Raw genomic sequence first — 20,103 nt, forward strand, 5'->3', positions numbered from 1 at the left:
CACCTGACCTATAGAGGGGACGTAGGTAGCTAGATGGATGATAAAGAACAGGGTGTGCATTGTGTAAAGGGACGACGTGGGAAGCACGAGTTTTAGGGGAAACCAGTTAGGTAGATGATGCTGTGTGTGTGAGGAGTTGTGTGTGAAAAACAAATGGAATTGTGTTGAGGTGTATGGAAAAAGGGGTGTGAGCACAAAAGGTGTGCAAGATATTTGGTGTATGAGAAATAAGTGGTGTGGAATGCTTGGTGTGGAATAAAAGGTGTGGAATGCATGGTGCGAAGGATTGAATGGGGGGAGGTGGAACCCATTCACGAAAGCCCGGGGGGGGGGGGGGGAGGTAGTGTAAAGCCAGGTAGAGGGCATAGGTAAATTGTATGGATATTGAAGCCTGTGGTGCGAGTAGTGGCAAGAAGTGCTTTGTTGGGTGCATGAGTATGTGGAATGGCTGGGCGTGTGGCTTAATTGGTGCATATGGTTATTGGGGCACTCCGCCACTGGTAGTTTGTCGGCCATGTGAGGCCGCAGGTAGGCTCTGGAAGCCGGTTAGTTGTAATGTTGAGTGGGGCCCAAGGATCCCAGGAGAGGACCGGGTTGCCCAATGCCAAGGTGGGCATCAGGGGGTAAGTGCTAGGGAGGGCCTTCCCCAGTTAGGTAGTCGCAGGAGCAGGTAAGCTCGGGTGGCGGCTTCAGTGGCGGAGGTGCGCAGGTAGGTAGACCTGCTGGTAGGGCCACACGACCCAGCCCCGAAATTGTGCAAGGCCACAGAGTGAAAATTTGCGGGAGTGAGACCCAAATTTCAAAGGGCACCACAGAGTGGGCAATGGGAATTCGGGTTCTTAGAACACATAGTTTAAAGAGGCCGATTGGCAGGGTACGACCCCGGGTAAGTTAAATGAGTAAATGTTACTAGAGTAGTTAGGATGTGAGAAATCCCTTTGCACCATCCACAGCCAGTCACCAAGGAGGACGAAGCTCCACGCCGTAAGGCTCTGTGAACTGTTTGAGTTGTAAGACGCATCATGACGTAATGAGACATTGTGGTTGTTCCATCCCTTCCTTCTTGGGAGGGATTGGGAGACAAATTTGGAGTAGAGGGGGGATATGGGAGACAAGACGTAGAGACAGATTCTAAATACAAGGGGGGCTAGGGTAGTGTAGCCGACGGTGGGGGGTACGGACGGCTAGGGACGAGCCTGCTCTGCTCGCTCTTCCGCGTCCCTCGTACCGCGTTACCTTGTTTTTCTATGTGCCACTGTGTGCTTTCCGCTTTGCTTGTTGTGCCTTGTCTCTCCCCCCGCCCCAGGACCATTTTGGAGGCCGAACTGTGCAGTACCATCGACCTGTGCAGCATCCCTTCTGCACCTTGCTACATCTGTGCACCCGAACTGCACAGCACTTTGCTGCCATATCCTTTTGCTGCACCCTTGTTACACTCACACTTATGGACCACAAGCCTTGTGGCCTTGCACCTCTGCTGTGCAGCATTTTGCTGCAAAATCATCTTGCACCTTCGGACCACTTGTTTGAGTGGCATTAATGCCACGCAGTCAGACCATGTGAGATTGGCCCTGCTGGCAAGATAAAAGCATTTTTGTGCATTTTATTATGGTGTGCTAGGCATAAGAAGATGTGTAAGTTTAGATGGCCCTGAAGTTCAAAATGGCCTGTATGCCGGTCCGGGGGCTAGCCGGTTTGATATATGCACACAGAAGAAGCAAGAAGCAAGCAGCAAGTGTCATGATTTATGAGTGAGTTTTGCTGTTTTTTTCTCTCCCCTCCAATCTTCTCTTCCAAAAAGAACAGGTCCTGGATCATAGCATTGTAAATAAAGTTAAGTTTTGTGCTTGTAAATATAAGAATGCTGCCCACCGGCTATGTGTTTAGTTTGAAATTCCGGAAATACTCGGGTAGTTGTGGGCGTGAATCTGTTAGAGAGCTGCTCAACGCAATAGGAGGGACATGTCTAGTGTAAAAACTGTCGCACACATGGGTCAGAGGAAATGTAAGAGGGAACCACACCTATGTGTCACATTTAAAAGTAAGGTTAATTTTGCATGTCACTCTCTACCTGTCGTTCCATTGGTGGTTTCGACTTGGGGACGAGTCTGATGAGGGAGGGGTGCAGTGTTGCGGTTTTGGAATAAAGGTTAATTTCCCCTCTTAGTTAGTTACACCACAACATGTAGCCTCGCTTAAGTTCAGTTATTTCTTAGTAAATGTAAGCGTAGTCCTTTCCTGCGTTAGTTTTGCGTTGAGTAGGCCAGTGAAAATTAGGTGTCCTTATGGCGCTTTGGTTTGGTATTGGCGCTGACATACCACGCGGCAGGTCTGAACAAGTCGACCGAGGCCGAAGGAAGGCGGGGCAGGAGGAGTAAGAGCCATCGGTAAGCACGAGCCGCCAATCAGGGCTCGAGGGGAGTGGCTTACCACTGCGGCAAGAGGCGGGGTTTGGGACATTTGAGTGAGACTCTGGGGCGGGGCCATATAACCCTGCTCAGAGCCCCCCGCCTCAGATGCGTTCGGTGAGAGAATATGGCAGATGAGTGGAGGAGACGCAGATGAGTTCAGAGGAGTTGAGAACGCGCGTCAGCATTGCCTCGTATTGAATCGTATCGCCTACGAACTGAATTACCTCGTTGTACACGAACTTTGCCCTGTTCCCCACGCTCTGCGCAGTATTAATCGCGCGCTGTAAAGAACGACCCGCGCCGGGCCACAGACGCACGATTTTCCTCCTGCCTGCCTTTGCCTGCATACGCGCCGCGAGGATTTTTCCTCCTGCCTGCCTTCACCGGGATACATGCCGTGACCGCCAGAGGGCCACGCCGGGTGAGCTGTTCCCGGAGCGACCGAAGCAGGCGCGTTTGGCGCGCGAACATCCTTCCTCCATCTCCCCGTGTATGTGAGTGGGCCCATTGTCTGGGGATAAGCTAAGACTGACTAAGTTCTGCCGTGTCCCTTTCCTACTACCAATTCCTGTACATAGTGTAAATAAATCTTGTTCTTTCTTCTGATTTGACCGTCCTGTCTTTTCCATCATTGGCTTCGCATGGTACGAATAAGATCGCTCTATTCGGGTTCCAATAGAGAAGTAACAGCACGAGTCACGTGATACGCATTCCGCTCGGGCGTACTCAATTAAGCGTGGCTCGTGCGAGGCTCGATCCCCGCTTCCGTTGCGGCGTGGGTACCAAAGGTACGTGTGAATTTGTCCCGAAACCCTTTTCCACGTTTGCCCAGAAGTGGCGACTCGGTCTCGCGGACCCGAAGTCCCAGGGGGGAAAAGGGGTTTAATCTCCCCTTTGTAACGGGAACGGGTTTCGAAGATCCGCAACAATATATATATATATATATATATCTATATATATATATATTATATATATATACATATATATCTATATACATATATATCTATATACATATATATCTATATATATATATATCTATATATATATATCTATATATATATATCTATATATATATATCTATATATATATATCTATATATATATATACATACATATATATATACATATATATCTATATATATATATCTATATATATATATCTATATATATATATCTATATATATATATACATATATATATATACATGTATATGTATATATATATATATATATATATATATATGCATACAAGATCGAGGCTCGTGTAAGAGCTAACATTAATCACAAAAAAAACAAAAAACGGACACATAAAACATAATAAAGGGAGTGGTAGACACGATTGGGAGAGAGAGAGGGAAGCACACAAGTTGAACAGTAGAGAACAGGGACATTGGGAGATCTGTGGGAGGGAGGGGGCATGGGAAGGGGGGGGGGGGATGGGAGAGGTAAAAACAAATGGACACTAAGACTTCCAGGAAAGAAGTCGGTATTTCGAAAAGGTGGATCTCGGGTGAATTAACGGGGGTAGAAAAGATCAAGGTTTTGCATAGGAGAAGATAAGAGATGGTCGTGTTTTAAAGACCTGGAGGGAGGAGTGGGATTGAAGAGAGTAAGGGAGTTTGTTCCAGAGGTGGGAGAAAAGAGGAATGAAAGAGTGAAGGTGAGCAGAGAGTCTTGATTTTGGCAGTTTCACCAGAAGAGGGTTGCTGGCAGATCTTGTGCAACCTGTAGGATTATTTGGGGGACAGAGCACAGGCAGAGCTGGGGGAGCAAGGCCGGAGAGGAGTCGGTAGAAGACAGAAAGACCACCTCCCTGCCTGCGGTGAGACAGTGAAAGTCCCTCATAATCAGCTTCATCGTGGGAGATTCCAATGATTCTGAAAGCTTTGGTTTCTACAGCGTGAAGTCGAACTAGGTGTGAGGCAGGAGCACCGGCCCAGATGGGAGGACAGTATTCCATTGAGCTGCGGATGAAAGCTTTGTATGTGGTGAGGAGCTCAGGTGTGCCAAGGAAGGACTTCGCACGACGAAGGATGCCCAGTCGGCGACTGGCTTTGGAGGCCAGCTTCGAAATCTGGTTTTCCCAGGAAAGATCATGGCAGATAGTGAGACCCAAAAGCTTGAGCGACAGAACGTATTGGAGAGGATTGTTGAGAAAGTAGATGGGCGGGTTGTCCAGACGGTCTTTTCGGCGAGACAAAGTGAGAGTGTGAGATTTGTCGGGATTGAAAGACATGTTCCACTTGTTTGACCAGTTTGTGATATTGTCCCGGTCTGCAGAGAGTGAAGAGGCTGCAGACTGCCGATCTGAGGGTTGGGATATGGAGCGGCAGAGTGGAGTTATCAGCAAAGAGATAGAGAGGATTTTCCAGAGTCGGAGAGATCATGGATGAAGATCAGAAAAAGCACAGGGCCCAGAACACTGCCTTTTAATTATTAATACCATTATGAAACAAATATTTGTTATAATAAATTTTACAAATTACACAAAACAAAACAAACAAATTAATACCTGTTTGTCGTTAAAGGCGGCAAAAAGGGTTGGCGTCAGGAAGGGCATCCGGCCGTAAAACATTGCTTCAAAAAGGGGACCGAAAAACAACAACAACCACGGTTCCCGAAAAAGGCCAACCCCCGCTTTGCGGAGAAAAATGGCCTCTAAAGGTGGTTATTTATTTTATATTTATGAAACAAAGGCAAAGACCAAGAAATAGAACAAAATTTGCCAACATTTAACAAGTACATTGCCTCAATAATTCCATTCCGAGAATAGTTGGATTGAGGGGGAGGAAGTGGATTGAGGGGGAGGAAGTGGGCTGAGGTGGAGCAACGCAGGCTGAGGTGGAGTAATGCAGACTGAAGTGGAGGGACCCGAGCTGCGGGGAGAGGCCACGGGCTGAGGTAGCGGGACGCGGGCTGAGGGGGAGAGACATGTGGTGAGGGGGAGGAAGCGTCTGAGGGACAGTACGTGGGTTGAGGGAGAGGATGTGGGCTGAAGCAGGGAGGACGTTGGGTGAGGAGTATGCAGGCTGAAGGGTGGGCTCCCGAGAGGGGGAGGGATGCGGGTTGTGGTTAAGGAAGGGGGAAGAGAGGTATGGGCTATGGTTTTGGACTGGGAGCTGCCTGTGGGCTGGGTGAGGGGGGGGGGGGGAAGGGAGGATTTGAGAGCCGTGGAGTAGATTTAAAAGGACAGAGACAAGGGATTGGCTGCCGAGTACCTGCGGCTTGTCCTGCACCTCTCGCAGCTGTAGCAAAATAAACTCTTTCCACCGTTACCTTCTCCCTCCCACTCTGCATGTAACGGTGGGGAGATAATAACATCAAGTTGGTTGTGGTTTGGGAATGACTGATATCCTTCCACTGCCACCAATAACATCACAGTAACAAATATCATTTTTTGGCGAGACTGGGTGCAAGTGGCACAAATGGTCAAACGATTAGTTTATAATGTTAATAAGTTTGTGGTGAATGAGTGGAGATAACTATCCAGCATACAAAGTGCTCTTACCTTTTGAGATTCTTCACTTTGTCCCATTTCACCCAGGGATGCTTTTCCATCCCCCAGCACAATTCCCAACTCCCTCAGCCCCTCCAGCACACTCTGTACACCACCCACTCGGGACGACTCGACCCCTGAGGCGATGGGATTAGCAGGAAGAGAGTTGGACACGGAGTCGGACATGGAGGACACGCTGATCTTATTTGGAGTGAGCATCGAGGTAAAACTTGGCATTGTTCTGGTGGGATTGGAGTTTGAGATGGAGGTAAATGGGTAAGCGGGGTCGGAGGTAGAAGGGAGGCTTGGCATGGGGATCATGGAAAGACCGGGGTTTGTAGAAGTGAGATTTTGAAGAGGTAGATTCAAAATAGGAATGTTAGCGACAGCAGGGATGTGTCTGTGGGTCGTGGTAATACAGCAACTTGTCAAGGGGACAGGATTGTGGTTTGATGTAGAAAACGAGGTAGTGGAAATAATAGAGTTTTGTGTAGTTGTGCAGTTGGAAACTGAAATATTTGCAAAGCTGGGGTTGTAAGTGGAGTTGGTGTTTGAATCCTCCCTACAAATGTTTCTCATCCCGAGGACAGTAACATCTTCCACATTCACGAGAGCCTCATTTCCAGATCCGGTGCAGGTGATGTTATCCGAAAGGTTTTCATCCACAGTCACGACGTCCTCCCTCTCCACCTCCATCCTCTCCTCGACATTGGGAGCAAGTGTGGAGAGGGGGAGCAAGGCCGGGAGTGTGGGAGAGACGGCCCGAGGCCGTGGCTGGTAGAGAGGATGCGGAGGGGTCGTGAGGGTCAGGTTGGACAAGCTGTTTCCAGAACTGCAATCCGATACTGCTGCGAAGAGAACGAGAGATGAAGATAAATGCGGCGTTAGGCCGAAACGTTCAGTCAAATGAGGAGTTTAATATTTGCTTGTGTTTAAGGTGACAGGAGTCCATACCTCCATCAGGCACCTGATCCTCATCAGGCATGAGGAATGAAAAGAGAGTTCCTGGAGAAATCACGGAGAGATCACCACCTGCCTGGGACATTGGCCAATGAGGATGAAAGTACAAAGAGATGGAAGTTGAGGCCTGGCTATTGTAAGTACTTGAATTTGTGTGTGGAATGCTGGGTATGGCAGCATTAGAAATTAATTTTAAAAAAGAAGTCAATTGTTAATAACGGGGCATTACCAGCAGGCTGGGAGATCGAACGTCGCTGATATCAGACATCACGGTCACTGGTGAAAGTTCAGATAACGATGAAAAACTACAAAGATCCTGAAAACAAAAAACAAAAAAAACATTGTCCAACCACGATGGCCTGTGATCTCCAGGATGCGTTCAGTTTGTCTGTGCAAGGCTACCTCTGGGTGTAAGGGTTGGGGTACGAGCCGGTTGGGGTGAAACTCGTCGCTGATGCTGTCCGATGGATGCCGCACCTCTGCACACCAGCAAACACACAAATACATTCAGGCCACACAGATCCTCGTCCATGATGTACTGTAATTGATTGGTTTTGTGTCATTGTCTCGGAGCAGCCGGGCGTTTTGACGGAGCCAGTCACTGATCATGTCAGAGCTACCGAGCATCTCAGACGGTGATTAGCCGCTCACTGCATCAGGTAATGCATTATGCAGTGGTCTTTAATATGACGGTTGTGTTTCCATTTGCATTTGATATGGAATGCTACATGGAAAGTTGTGCTGATGAATACCGCTTTTGCTTTGCCCACAGTCGTCAAATATGGTTTTGATTCCATTATATCCGAGACACAATATTGCCATTGTACAATTTCTCATCTTTCTGTCCTCTCGGATACGTGTTGTTTCTTACCGGAGTGACGACGTGCATGCGTCCGCAGGTGATGTCCATCTGCAAATGCTTTTTCACATCCATCGTAATCACACCTGCCGGGCACAACACCGCCTATGCTCACAGATGCACCGAACAGTGTATTTAGCACACCGGCCGCAAGATCGAAGATCATTGCGAGGCTAATTTGGGCCACAGATCATGGAAGATCATGCGTGTCATGCAGTGAAACATTGGTCGGCGGATGTTACCTGAACGGCCTCTCTCCCGTGTGTGTGCGGATGTGCTTGCGTAAGTCACTCCGCGTAGTGAAGAATTTCAGACAGCCGAGGGTAGAACAGTTGAAGGTTTCGCCCGTGTGGAGACGGCCGTGCGCCTTCAACCTGAGAAAGGAGGTTGTGGGGATGAGGGATGAATCTAGAAGCTCCTTCGTCTGCCTGAAGTTATCACACCTCGAGTACTGCCCACCTGTACAGTGTGTTGAAAGCCTTATTGCACTCGTGTGCGTTGCAGGCGAAGGGCCGCTCATGCGTGTGGCCACGTGCATGCACGCGCAGCGCGTATGATGTCAGGAAGGCTTTTCCACACGTGGGTCGTGCGCACGTGAAGGGAAGCTCGCCACGGTGCGAGCGCTCGTGCGTCCGTCGGTTCCCAGCGGTGCTGTAAGTGCGGTTGCACCCATCGAAGGAACAGTCAAAACGCTTAGCCTGTGGAAGACAGAGTGAATGGCAATTGGGAGTTGGAGAATGAAATCAAACGGAAAACCAAATACTGCATTGACATCATCAGAAGGACCCCGAAGAAGTAAAGAGCCAAGATGGAGTCTTTAGGAGCAACATGGATAGGATTCGGCTTTCAGCCGACGACGCTCAAACCCACCCAGGCGCAGCCAAGTGAACCTTACAGAAAAAACTTTCTGCAAGAATTCACTTCGTCTTTGAAAGGAGCAACAATTAGAATGAATAAAGAGAAATGTGAAAAAGTAGAAAGAAACGTGAAAAGAACAAAGATGTCGGGAAGAACCCGGACAAATGGATTTCAGCAGTTACTCCCCAGGCTCAACCGAAGCAACAGGTACAAGCTACCAGAGGTCTGTTTATTCATTCTAATTGCAAGCACCACCTGTAGTTGATTGGAGCACCGCAGCAGACTGTTCATCAGGAAGTACTACTAAGCAGAGGGTGTTAAGCCACTGGAATGTGCTATTACGTATTAGCGGCTGTAGTTAGTGCTACGTCAGAGAAGGGCTTAAAAAACAAATCAACAAGTACCTGAGGAAATGGATGGAGGCTTTTTTCGAGCCAGAGGGTATTTAAGTCCCTTCCTCATCATGTCATGACGGTATAGTGGGTTGGTCACAGGTAAATACATTCTAGCTCCTCCACGAGCCTCGATTTTTTTTTATATAAGTCCACAGGACAGCCTATGATGTTAGTGATATGTGGTTACCATCGACTGCCTCTACAGGTTGATGGCTTTTGACATCGAGGAAGGACGTAGCTGCCACAGAGAGTGTTCAGCGTAGAGTTGTTACTATTAGACCAATTCCGGGCCAAGCTATTACGGAGTGGCTGATACTGGGCTGCCCATGCAATTAGTGGATTACCCGTGTTTACTGGTCTCCTTTTGTGGTTAGTGCTTATTGCGCTGCCCATGCGGTCACTGGTCTCCTTATGCGGTTAGTGCTTATTGCGCTGCCCATGTGGTTACTGGTCTCCTTTTGTGGTTAGTGCTTATTGCGCTGCCCATGCGGTCACTGGTCTCCTTATACGGTTAGTGCTTATTGCGCTGCCCATGCGGTCACTGGTCTCCTTATGCGGTTAGTGCTTATTGCGCTGCCCATGTGGTTACTGGTCTCCTTTTGTGGTTAGTGCTTATTGGGTTAGGGTTAGGGTTAGGGTTAGGGTTAGGGTTAGGGTTAGGGTGCGGTTTTGTGGTGCGGTGCGGTGCGGTGTGGTGCGGTGTGGTGCGGTTTGTGGTGCGGTTTTGTGGTGCGGTGCGGTGCGGTTTTGTTGTGGTGCGGTGCGGTTTTGTGGTGTGGTGCGGTGTGGTGCGGTGGTGCGGTGCCCATGTAGTTTTGTGGTGCGGTGCGCTGCCCATGTGGTTACTGGTCTCCTTATGCGGTTAGTGCTTATTGCGCTGCCCATGCGGTCACTGGTCTCCTTATGCGGTTAGTGCTTATTGCGCTGCCCATGTGGTTACTGGTCTCCTTTTGTGGTTAGTGCTTATTGCGCTGCCCATGCGGTCACTGGTCTCCTTTTGTGGTTAGTGCTTATTGCGCTGCCCATGCGGTTACTGGTCTCCTTATGCGGTTAGTGCTTATTGCGCTGCCCATGTGGTTACTGGTCTCCTTTTGTGGTTAGTGCTTATTGCGCTGCCCATGCGGTCACTGGTCTCCTTATGCGGTTAGTGCTTATTGCGCTGCCCATGTGGTTACTGATCTCCTTTTGTGGTTAGTGCTTATTACGCTGACCATGTAGTTACTGGTCTCCTTTTGTGGTTAGTGCTTATTACGCTGACCATGTAGTTACTGGTCTCCTTTTGTGGTTAGTGCTTATTGCGCTGCCCATGTAGTTACTAGTCTCCTTATGCAGTTAGTGCTTATTGCGCTGCCCATGTAGTTACTAGTCTCCTTTTGTGGTTAGTGCTTATTGCGCTGCCCATTCGGTCACTGGTCTCCTTATGCGGTTAGTGCTTATTGCGCTGCCCATGTGGTTACTGGTCTCCTTTTGTGGTTAGTGCTTATTGCGCTGCCCATGCGGTCACTGGTCTCCTTTTGTGGTTAGTGCTTATTGCGCTGCCCATGTAGTTACTGGTCTCCTTTTGTGGTTAGTGCTTATTGTGCTGCCCATGTAGTTACTAGTCTCCTTTTGTGGTTAGTGCTTATTGCACTGCCCATGTAGTTACTGGTCTCCTTTTGTGGTTAGTGCTTATTACGCTGCCCATGTAGTTACTGGTCTCCTTTTGTGGTTAGTGCTTATTGCGCTGCCCATGTAGTTACTAGTCTCCTTATGCGGTTAGTGCTTATTGCGCTGCCCATGTAGTTACTAGTCTCCTTTTGTGGTTAGTGCTTATTGCGCTGCCCATGTAGTTACTGGTCTCCTTTTGTGGTTAGTGCTTATTACGCTGCCCATGTGGTTACTGGTCTCTTTACGTGGTTAGTGCTTATTGCGCTGCCCATGTGGTTACTGGTCTCCTTTTGTGGTTAGTGCTTATTGCGCTGCCCATGTAGTTACTGGTCTCCTTTTGTGGTTAGTGCTTATTGTGCTGCCCATGTAGTTACTAGTCTCCTTTTGTGGTTAGTGCTTATTGCACTGCCCATGTAGTTACTGGTCTCCTTTTGTGGTTAGTGCTTATTACGCTGCCCATGTAGTTACTGGTCTCCTTTTGTGGTTAGTGCTTATTGCGCTGCCCATGTAGTTACTAGTCTCCTTATGCGGTTAGTGCTTATTGCGCTGCCCATGTAGTTACTAGTCTCCTTTTGTGGTTAGTGCTTATTGCGCTGCCCATGTAGTTACTGGTCTCCTTTTGTGGTTAGTGCTTATTACGCTGCCCATGTGGTTACTGGTCTCTTTACGTGGTTAGTGCTTATTGCGCTGCCCACGTGGTTACTGGTCTCCTTTTGTGGTTAGTGCTTATTGCGTTACCCATGTAGTTACTGGTCTCCTCATGTGGTTAGTGCTTATTGCGCTGCCCATGTGGTTACTGGTCTCATGTGGTTAGTGCTTATTGCGTTACCCATGTAGTTACTAGTCTCCTTATGCGGTTAGTGCTTATTGCGCTGCCCATGTAGTTACTAGTCTCCTTTTGTGGTTAGTGCTTATTGCGCTGCCCATGTAGTTACTGGTCTCCTTTTGTGGTTAGTGCTTATTACGCTGCCCATGTAGTTACTGGTCTCTTTACGTGGTTAGTGCTTATTGCGCTGCCCACGTGGTTACTGGTCTCCTTTTGTGGTTAGTGCTTATTGCGCTGCCCATGTAGTTACTGGTCTCCTCATGTGGTTAGTGCTTATTGCGCTGCCCATGTGGTTACTGGTCTCATGTGGTTAGTGCTTATTGCGTTACCCATGTAGTTACTGGTCTCCTCATGTGGTTAGTGCTTATTGCGCTGCCCACGTGGTTACTGGTCTCATGTGGTTAGTGCTTATTGCGTTACCCATGTAGTTACTGGTCTCCTCATGTGGTTAGTGCTTATTGCGCTGCCCATGTGGTTACTGGCTTATTGCGTTACAATGGTGAAAATCACTTTTAAAATAATAATAATAATAATTCTCATATCCGAATCCATATTCAGATCTTCACCAAAATCGAATCTGTTTGTCCTATTCAGACACTCAACTGGTCCATCAAGTTTCGTCCGAATCCGTCCACAACTTTTTGAGATGTCCTGATATGTATTATTTTTAGCCCTATCTGTATCTCCCAATGGTGAAGAATCACTTATAAATTCTCGTGGCCGGATCCGAATCCTGATCTTCACCAAAATCTAATCATTTCGTCCTTGTCACATTCGCCATCTCTGTCAAAATTTGCCCAAATCCGTCACAACTTTTTGAGATATCTTATTCACAAACGGACAGACAGACAGACAGACAAACAAACAAACAGGGGTGAAAACATAACGTCCATCCACCTTTGGTGGCGGAGGTAATAACTGCGTCGTGTTTGGCAGGTAAAGCAAACAAGAACTTCTTACCTGTCGTTCCCCAAAAAATTCGCTCTGCCCGATCCTTGCGTCCATCAGTCAATCGACTTTCTGTTTTGCATGAACGATACAAATAGCGAAATAATATGATCGATAAATAAACAATGACACGACTCGCGTTTTCATAGCTTGACACAGAAAACGACCATGTTGGTTATTTTACATTCCATCAAACCGTACTTATTTTACTTCCTGCAGTGCACACCCAACGAACTGTACCGTTTACACCGCACGGAATTATCACCGTCCACACCGCATAGAATGATCACCATCTACACCGCACGGAATGATCACCATCGACACCGCATAGAATGATCACCATCGACACCGCATAGAATGATCACCATCGACACCGCACGGGTCGTCCCCGATCCCAATGATTCTCTCTGTCCTCATTATCCCAAACCCCAATCCCTCCCAAATTTCCAATATCCCCTCATGAGAGTTTCCTTCTGCAACCAAGAACCATATTGTCCACAAACAATGTGGCCTGACAGCGACATGAAAGCATTGAGGTACGCACACTCACCTCTAAGTTATCCCACCTGGGTTTGAATCCCAACCCAGCTACAAACCGTCATCCCAGTGTTTCACAGGCATGGCGATTCATCAATGTGCCGACGTGGGAGTGCCGACCCCCGGATAGATGTTAAACGGAGCAAACCCGCGTACCCGGACGTTAAACTCGGCGTCCCGTGAACATGGACGTTAAACGGGGCATCCCGAGTACCTGGACGATAAACCGGGCGATCCGTGGACTTGAATGTTCAATATCCCATGGTGTGTCTTTCAAGAAGAGAAGGTGAGCTATTGCTGGCACCCTGAACAAATTACAAATTCCTTTTCTAACCTACAGGGGGCACTGCATCTGCGGCACAGCTGTGCTCCCAGCAATGATACAACAAGCAGCCACACGAAAGATTTTTGCTTTCACCTCTTTTGTATTGGTCATCAAGAAATGTTGGTCATCATACATCTTTTGACCATTATGTGTCATGAGAGAGAAATGTGACCTCTTGGTGATATCGCTATATCAGTTATTTATTTACTAGCGGGGTCACCCGTGGGATCCCACGGTCATGGATGTGTGTGACGAATTTTAAATATATGTCGACTGTTATTTTAGGCGGTGTATTTTCGTTTATCATTATATCTCTGCATTTTCCTCTCCAATACCTCCTCACACTTTACACACACACCGGCGAATGTTTACATATATATACACACACACACACACACACACACACACACACACACACACACACACACACACACACACACACACACACACACACACACATATACACCCACACATATACACATATACACCCACACATATACACATACACACACGTACAGACACATATACACATATGCAAATATGTATACACATATGTATCCACATATACACATATATGCACATTATACACATATATACATCTCCACACACACACACACACACACACACACACACACACACACACACACACACACACACACACACACACACATATACACATACACACACACACACACACACACGTACAGACACATATACACATATGCAAATATGTATACACATATGTATCCACATATACACATATATGCACATTATACACATATATACATCTCCACACACACACACACACACACACACACACACACACACACACACACACACACACACACACACACATATACACCCACACATATACACATACACACACACACACACACGTACAGACACATATACACATATGCAAATATGTATACACATATGTATCCACATATACACATATATGCACATTATACACATATATACATCTCCACACACACACACACACACACACACACACACACACACACACACACACACACACACACATACACACACACACACGCACACACACACACGTACAGACACATATACACATATGCAAATATGTATACACATATGTATCCACATATACACATATATGCACATTATACACATATATACATCTCCACACACACACACACACATATACACCCACACATATACACACACACACACACACACACACACACACACACACACACACACACACACACACACGTACAGACACATATACACATATGCAAATATGTATACACATATGTATCCACATATACACATATATGCACATTATACACATATATACATCTCCACACACACACACACACATATACACCCACACATATACACACACACACACACACACACACACACACACACACACACGTACACACACACGTACACATGTCCCACATGTATATATCCCACATCCCACATGTATATACATGTTTAAAGTGTACGTGCCCTTCCCCCCTCCTCCGCCCGGCAACGCTGGGTACTTCTGCTGGTAACTAATAAAATAAAAACGAAGAAATATCTCTCGGTAATTTCATGAAACTCGGTGGAATTGGATGAAATTCGCTCGGTGAATTCACTCGGTGTATTCGGTTCGGCTCGGTTCACTCGGTTTAAAGAAAAAGCGATAATGTCGACATGTTGCCGTCTGTGTCATGTTGGGCGGTGTATGATACTTGTTGGCTGTTGGGCGGTGATATGGTGTATTTTTAAAAATATACTCTGCGTTTTCCCGCGTTGCTGACACCGAGTCTAAAACCATCAATAAAAATGAAATCAGATGGTGAGTTAGATTGGAGATAAAGGCGTGAGAGAGACTCAAGATCCGAAGGATCGGATCGGATTTTCTTCCCGTTTTTTTTCAACCGAGTCTAAAACTATGTTAGCGACTGCGAAAAATGAAATGATATATCGAATTAGAATTGAAATAAATCTGTGTGAGAGAGAAAGACAGCACGGTCCTAACTAAACAGGCCTCAAAGCTATTCGAGAAGGAGTGGGTGGGTGGAGCTACTCTGCAAACCGAGTAAGCCACACCCCCGGACAGACGTCCAACAGAATCACCGTAGCCTATTATAATATAGACTAGCGGGGTCACCCGTGGGAATCCCACGGGCATGGACGTGTGTGACATTTCGACATATTGAGTTAGATGCTGCACCTGCACATTCAGTTATATAAAATGGTTACTGGTAATTGATCACATCCACAAATGATGTAATCCACACAATTTATGTACTTTACATAACGTTAATAGGAATACATGCCCGTGAAGCTGGGAAATACAGTTTGTTTGAAATAAATCACAAATATCAGAAGAAAGTTTTTTAAATTTAGAACTATTCTCAGAGTTAAACATCACCGTAATATTATGCGGTTGCTTCAACGTTTTCGGTGAATTATGTCATTCCCATCTACACGGGCATGTATTCCTATTAACGTTATGTAAAGTACATAAATTGTGTGGATTACATCATTTGTGGATGTGATCAATTGCCAGTAACCATCTTATATAACTGAATGTGCAGGCGCAGCATGTAACTCAATATGTCGAAATGTCACACACATCCATGCCCGTGGGATTCCCGCATGGATGTGTATGGCGAATTTTAAATATATGTCGACTGTTATTTTAGGCGGTGTATTTTCGTTTATCATCATGGCGCGATTTAAAAAAATATATCTCTGCATTTTCCTCTCCAATACCTCCTCACACTTTACACACACACCGGCCCATGTTTACATATACACACACACACACATATACACCCACACACATATACACATACACACACACGTACATCGACACACATGCACACACACACACACACACACACACACACACACACACACACACACACACACGTACAGACACATATACACATATGCAAATATGTATACACATATGTATCCACATATACACATATATACACATATATACATCTCCACACACACACACACACACACACACACACACACACACACACACACACACACGTACAGACACATATACACACAAACACACACACACAGACATGTATATACACATACAACAACAACATGCATTTTAAGGCCATTTTCCCTGCTAGAGCGGGGGTTAGCCTACATACACATACACACACATATATACACACACACACATATTCACGCGCACACACACACACACACACGTACACACACGTACACATGTCCCACATGTATATATCCCACATCCCACATGTATATACATGTTTAAAGTGTACGTGCCCTTCCCCCCTCCCCCGCCCGGCAACGCTGGGTACTTCTGCTGGTAACGAATAAAATAAAAACGAAGAAATAGGTGGAATTGGCTGAAATTCGCTCGGTGAATTCACGCGGTGTATTCGGTTCGGCTCGGTTCACTCGGTTTAAAGAAAAAGCGATAATGTCGACATGTTGCTGTCTGTGTCATGTTGGGCGGTGTATGATACTCGTTGGCTGTTGGGCGGTGTATGATACTTGTTGGCTGTTGGGCGGTGTTGTGCGGTGATATGGTGTATTTTAAAAAATATATCTCTGCATTTTCCCGCGTTGGTGACACCGAGTCGTTCTTCATCGATCGTCTCATTCATTTTGGAAATGGAAGTTTCCACGCAACGCATGAATTGTCACGATCCTCAAGAGGAATTTGTCTCGTAATCATCAAATGATAAATGGCAAGTAAATTATATTGTGGAAAATTAAAGATTTCAAATAAACCTATTTAAAGTGTATGCGCACATAACTAATAAAAAAAACGAAGAAATATCTCTCGGTAATTTCCTGAAACATATTTTACTTCCGGCTAATATGTTGAATGAAATAAAAACGAAGAAATATATGTCGGCATCATTGTTGACGTTTTTGTGACGACTATCATCAAACGAAATAGTAATATATCATAACGGAAAAGCAAAAGCGAATTTTTAATATATATCGACACATTGCCGGCGGTGTCATGTTGGGCGGTGTATGATACACCATGACGCGATTTTAAAAAATATATCTCTGCATTTTCCCGCGTGTGTGGATTGTTCTCAATTATTGCTGACACCGAGTCTAAAAGTAAAACCATCGATAAAAATGAAATCATATGGTGAGTTAGATTGGAGATAAAGGCGTGAGAGAGACTCAATGGCCTTGAAGTTACAGGCCTTTGAGAATTCATTTCGTTCTATAAACGGCAACTTTCATCGGATTTTCTTCCCGTTTTTTTTCAACCGAGTCTAAAACTATGTTAGCGACTGTGAAAAATGAAATGATTTATCGAATTTGATTTGAAATAAAACTGGGGGAGAGCAAGACACCACGGGCCTACAAAACAGGACTCAAAGCTATGCGAGTTAATAAAATGGTGGATATTTGTTTATAGCCACTCCCAGAATGGGTGGAGCTATGGGTGGAGCTACTCTGCAAACCGAGTAAGCCACACCCCGGACAGACACCCAACAGATAGACAGACAGACAGACAGACAGAATCATCTACGGCTATTATAATATAGACTAGCGGGGTCACCCGTGGGAATCCCACGGGCATGGACGTGTGTGACATTTCGACATATTGAGTTAGATGCTGCACCTGCACATTCAGTTATATAAAATGGTTACTGGTAATTGATCACATCCACAAATGATGTAATCCACACAATTTATGTACTTTACATAACGTTAATAGGAATACATGCCCGTGAAGCTGGGAAATACAGTTTGTTTGAAATAAATCACAAATATCAGAAGAAAGTTTTTTAAATTTAGAACTATTCTCAGAGTTAAACATCACCGTAATATTATGCGGTTGCTTCAACGTTTTCGGTGAATTATGTCATTCCCATCTACACGGGCATGTATTCCTATTAACGTTATGTAAAGTACATAAATTGTGTGGATTACATCATTTGTGGATGTGATCAATTGCCAGTAACCATCTTATATAACTGAATGTGCAGGCGCAGCATGTAACTCAATATGTCGAAATGTCACACACATCCATGCCCGTGGGATTCCCGCATGGATGTGTATGGCGAATTTTAAATATATGTCGACTGTTATTTTAGGCGGTGTATTTTCGTTTATCATCATGGCGCGATTTAAAAAAATATATCTCTGCATTTTCCTCTCCAATACCTCCTCACACTTTACACACACACCGGCCCATGTTTACATATACACACACACACACATATACACCCACACACATATACACATACACACACACGTACATCGACACACATGCACACACACACACACACACACACACACACACACACACACACACACACACACACACGTACAGACACATATACACATATGCAAATATGTATACACATATGTATCCACATATACACATATATACACATATATACATCTCCACACACACACACACACACACACACACACACACACACACACACACACACGTACAGACACATATACACACAAACACACACACACAGACATGTATATACACATACAACAACAACATGCATTTTAAGGCCATTTTCCCTGCTAGAGCGGGGGTTAGCCTACATACACATACACACACATATATACACACACACACATATTCACGCGCACACACACACACACACACGTACACACACGTACACATGTCCCACATGTATATATCCCACATCCCACATGTATATACATGTTTAAAGTGTACGTGCCCTTCCCCCCTCCCCCGCCCGGCAACGCTGGGTACTTCTGCTGGTAACGAATAAAATAAAAACGAAGAAATAGGTGGAATTGGCTGAAATTCGCTCGGTGAATTCACGCGGTGTATTCGGTTCGGCTCGGTTCACTCGGTTTAAAGAAAAAGCGATAATGTCGACATGTTGCTGTCTGTGTCATGTTGGGCGGTGTATGATACTCGTTGGCTGTTGGGCGGTGTATGATACTTGTTGGCTGTTGGGCGGTGTTGTGCGGTGATATGGTGTATTTTAAAAAATATATCTCTGCATTTTCCCGCGTTGGTGACACCGAGTCGTTCTTCATCGATCGTCTCATTCATTTTGGAAATGGAAGTTTCCACGCAACGCATGAATTGTCACGATCCTCAAGAGGAATTTGTCTCGTAATCATCAAATGATAAATGGCAAGTAAATTATATTGTGGAAAATTAAAGATTTCAAATAAACCTATTTAAAGTGTATGCGCACATAACTAATAAAAAAAACGAAGAAATATCTCTCGGTAATTTCCTGAAACATATTTTACTTCCGGCTAATATGTTGAATGAAATAAAAACGAAGAAATATATGTCGGCATCATTGTTGACGTTTTTGTGACGACTATCATCAAACGAAATAGTAATATATCATAACGGAAAAGCAAAAGCGAATTTTTAATATATATCGACACATTGCCGGCGGTGTCATGTTGGGCGGTGTATGATACACCATGACGCGATTTTAAAAAATATATCTCTGCATTTTCCCGCGTGTGTGGATTGTTCTCAATTATTGCTGACACCGAGTCTAAAAGTAAAACCATCGATAAAAATGAAATCATATGGTGAGTTAGATTGGAGATAAAGGCGTGAGAGAGACTCAATGGCCTTGAAGTTACAGGCCTTTGAGAATTCATTTCGTTCTATAAACGGCAACTTTCATCGGATTTTCTTCCCGTTTTTTTTCAACCGAGTCTAAAACTATGTTAGCGACTGTGAAAAATGAAATGATTTATCGAATTTGATTTGAAATAAAACTGGGGGAGAGCAAGACACCACGGGCCTACAAAACAGGACTCAAAGCTATGCGAGTTAATAAAATGGTGGATATTTGTTTATAGCCACTCCCA

The 20,103-nt window shown here is 45.4% G+C and overlaps 1 protein-coding gene across 9 annotated transcripts in view; it reads right to left on the reverse strand.

The window, feature by feature from the left end:
- LOC137421362 (uncharacterized) overlaps positions 1–20,103 on the reverse strand; it is a 29,374-nt gene that overhangs the window by 4,183 nt on the left and 5,088 nt on the right. Inside the window, exons 1-10 of one of the 9 annotated variants that reach the window (XM_068107352.2) lie at positions 12,411–12,597; positions 8,184–8,422; positions 7,967–8,098; positions 7,737–7,810; positions 7,268–7,344; positions 7,095–7,181; positions 6,860–6,941; positions 6,472–6,753; positions 5,918–6,042; positions 5,628–5,700 (exon numbers count right to left, since the gene is read on the reverse strand). In XM_068107352.2, the coding sequence (XP_067963453.2) occupies positions 5,628–5,700; positions 5,918–6,042; positions 6,472–6,753; positions 6,860–6,941; positions 7,095–7,181; positions 7,268–7,344; positions 7,737–7,810; positions 7,967–8,098; positions 8,184–8,422; positions 12,411–12,455 (1,216 nt within the window). In that variant the 5' untranslated portion in view covers positions 12,456–12,597. The other 8 variants (XM_078771501.1, XM_068107349.2, XM_068107348.2 and 5 more) reach the window with 8 other exon arrangements.

This window comes from Myxine glutinosa, chromosome 2, assembly GCF_964187855.1.
Source record: "Myxine glutinosa chromosome 2, kmMyxGlut1.1, whole genome shotgun sequence".
NCBI classification, from domain to species: domain Eukaryota; kingdom Metazoa; phylum Chordata; class Myxini; order Myxiniformes; family Myxinidae; genus Myxine; species Myxine glutinosa.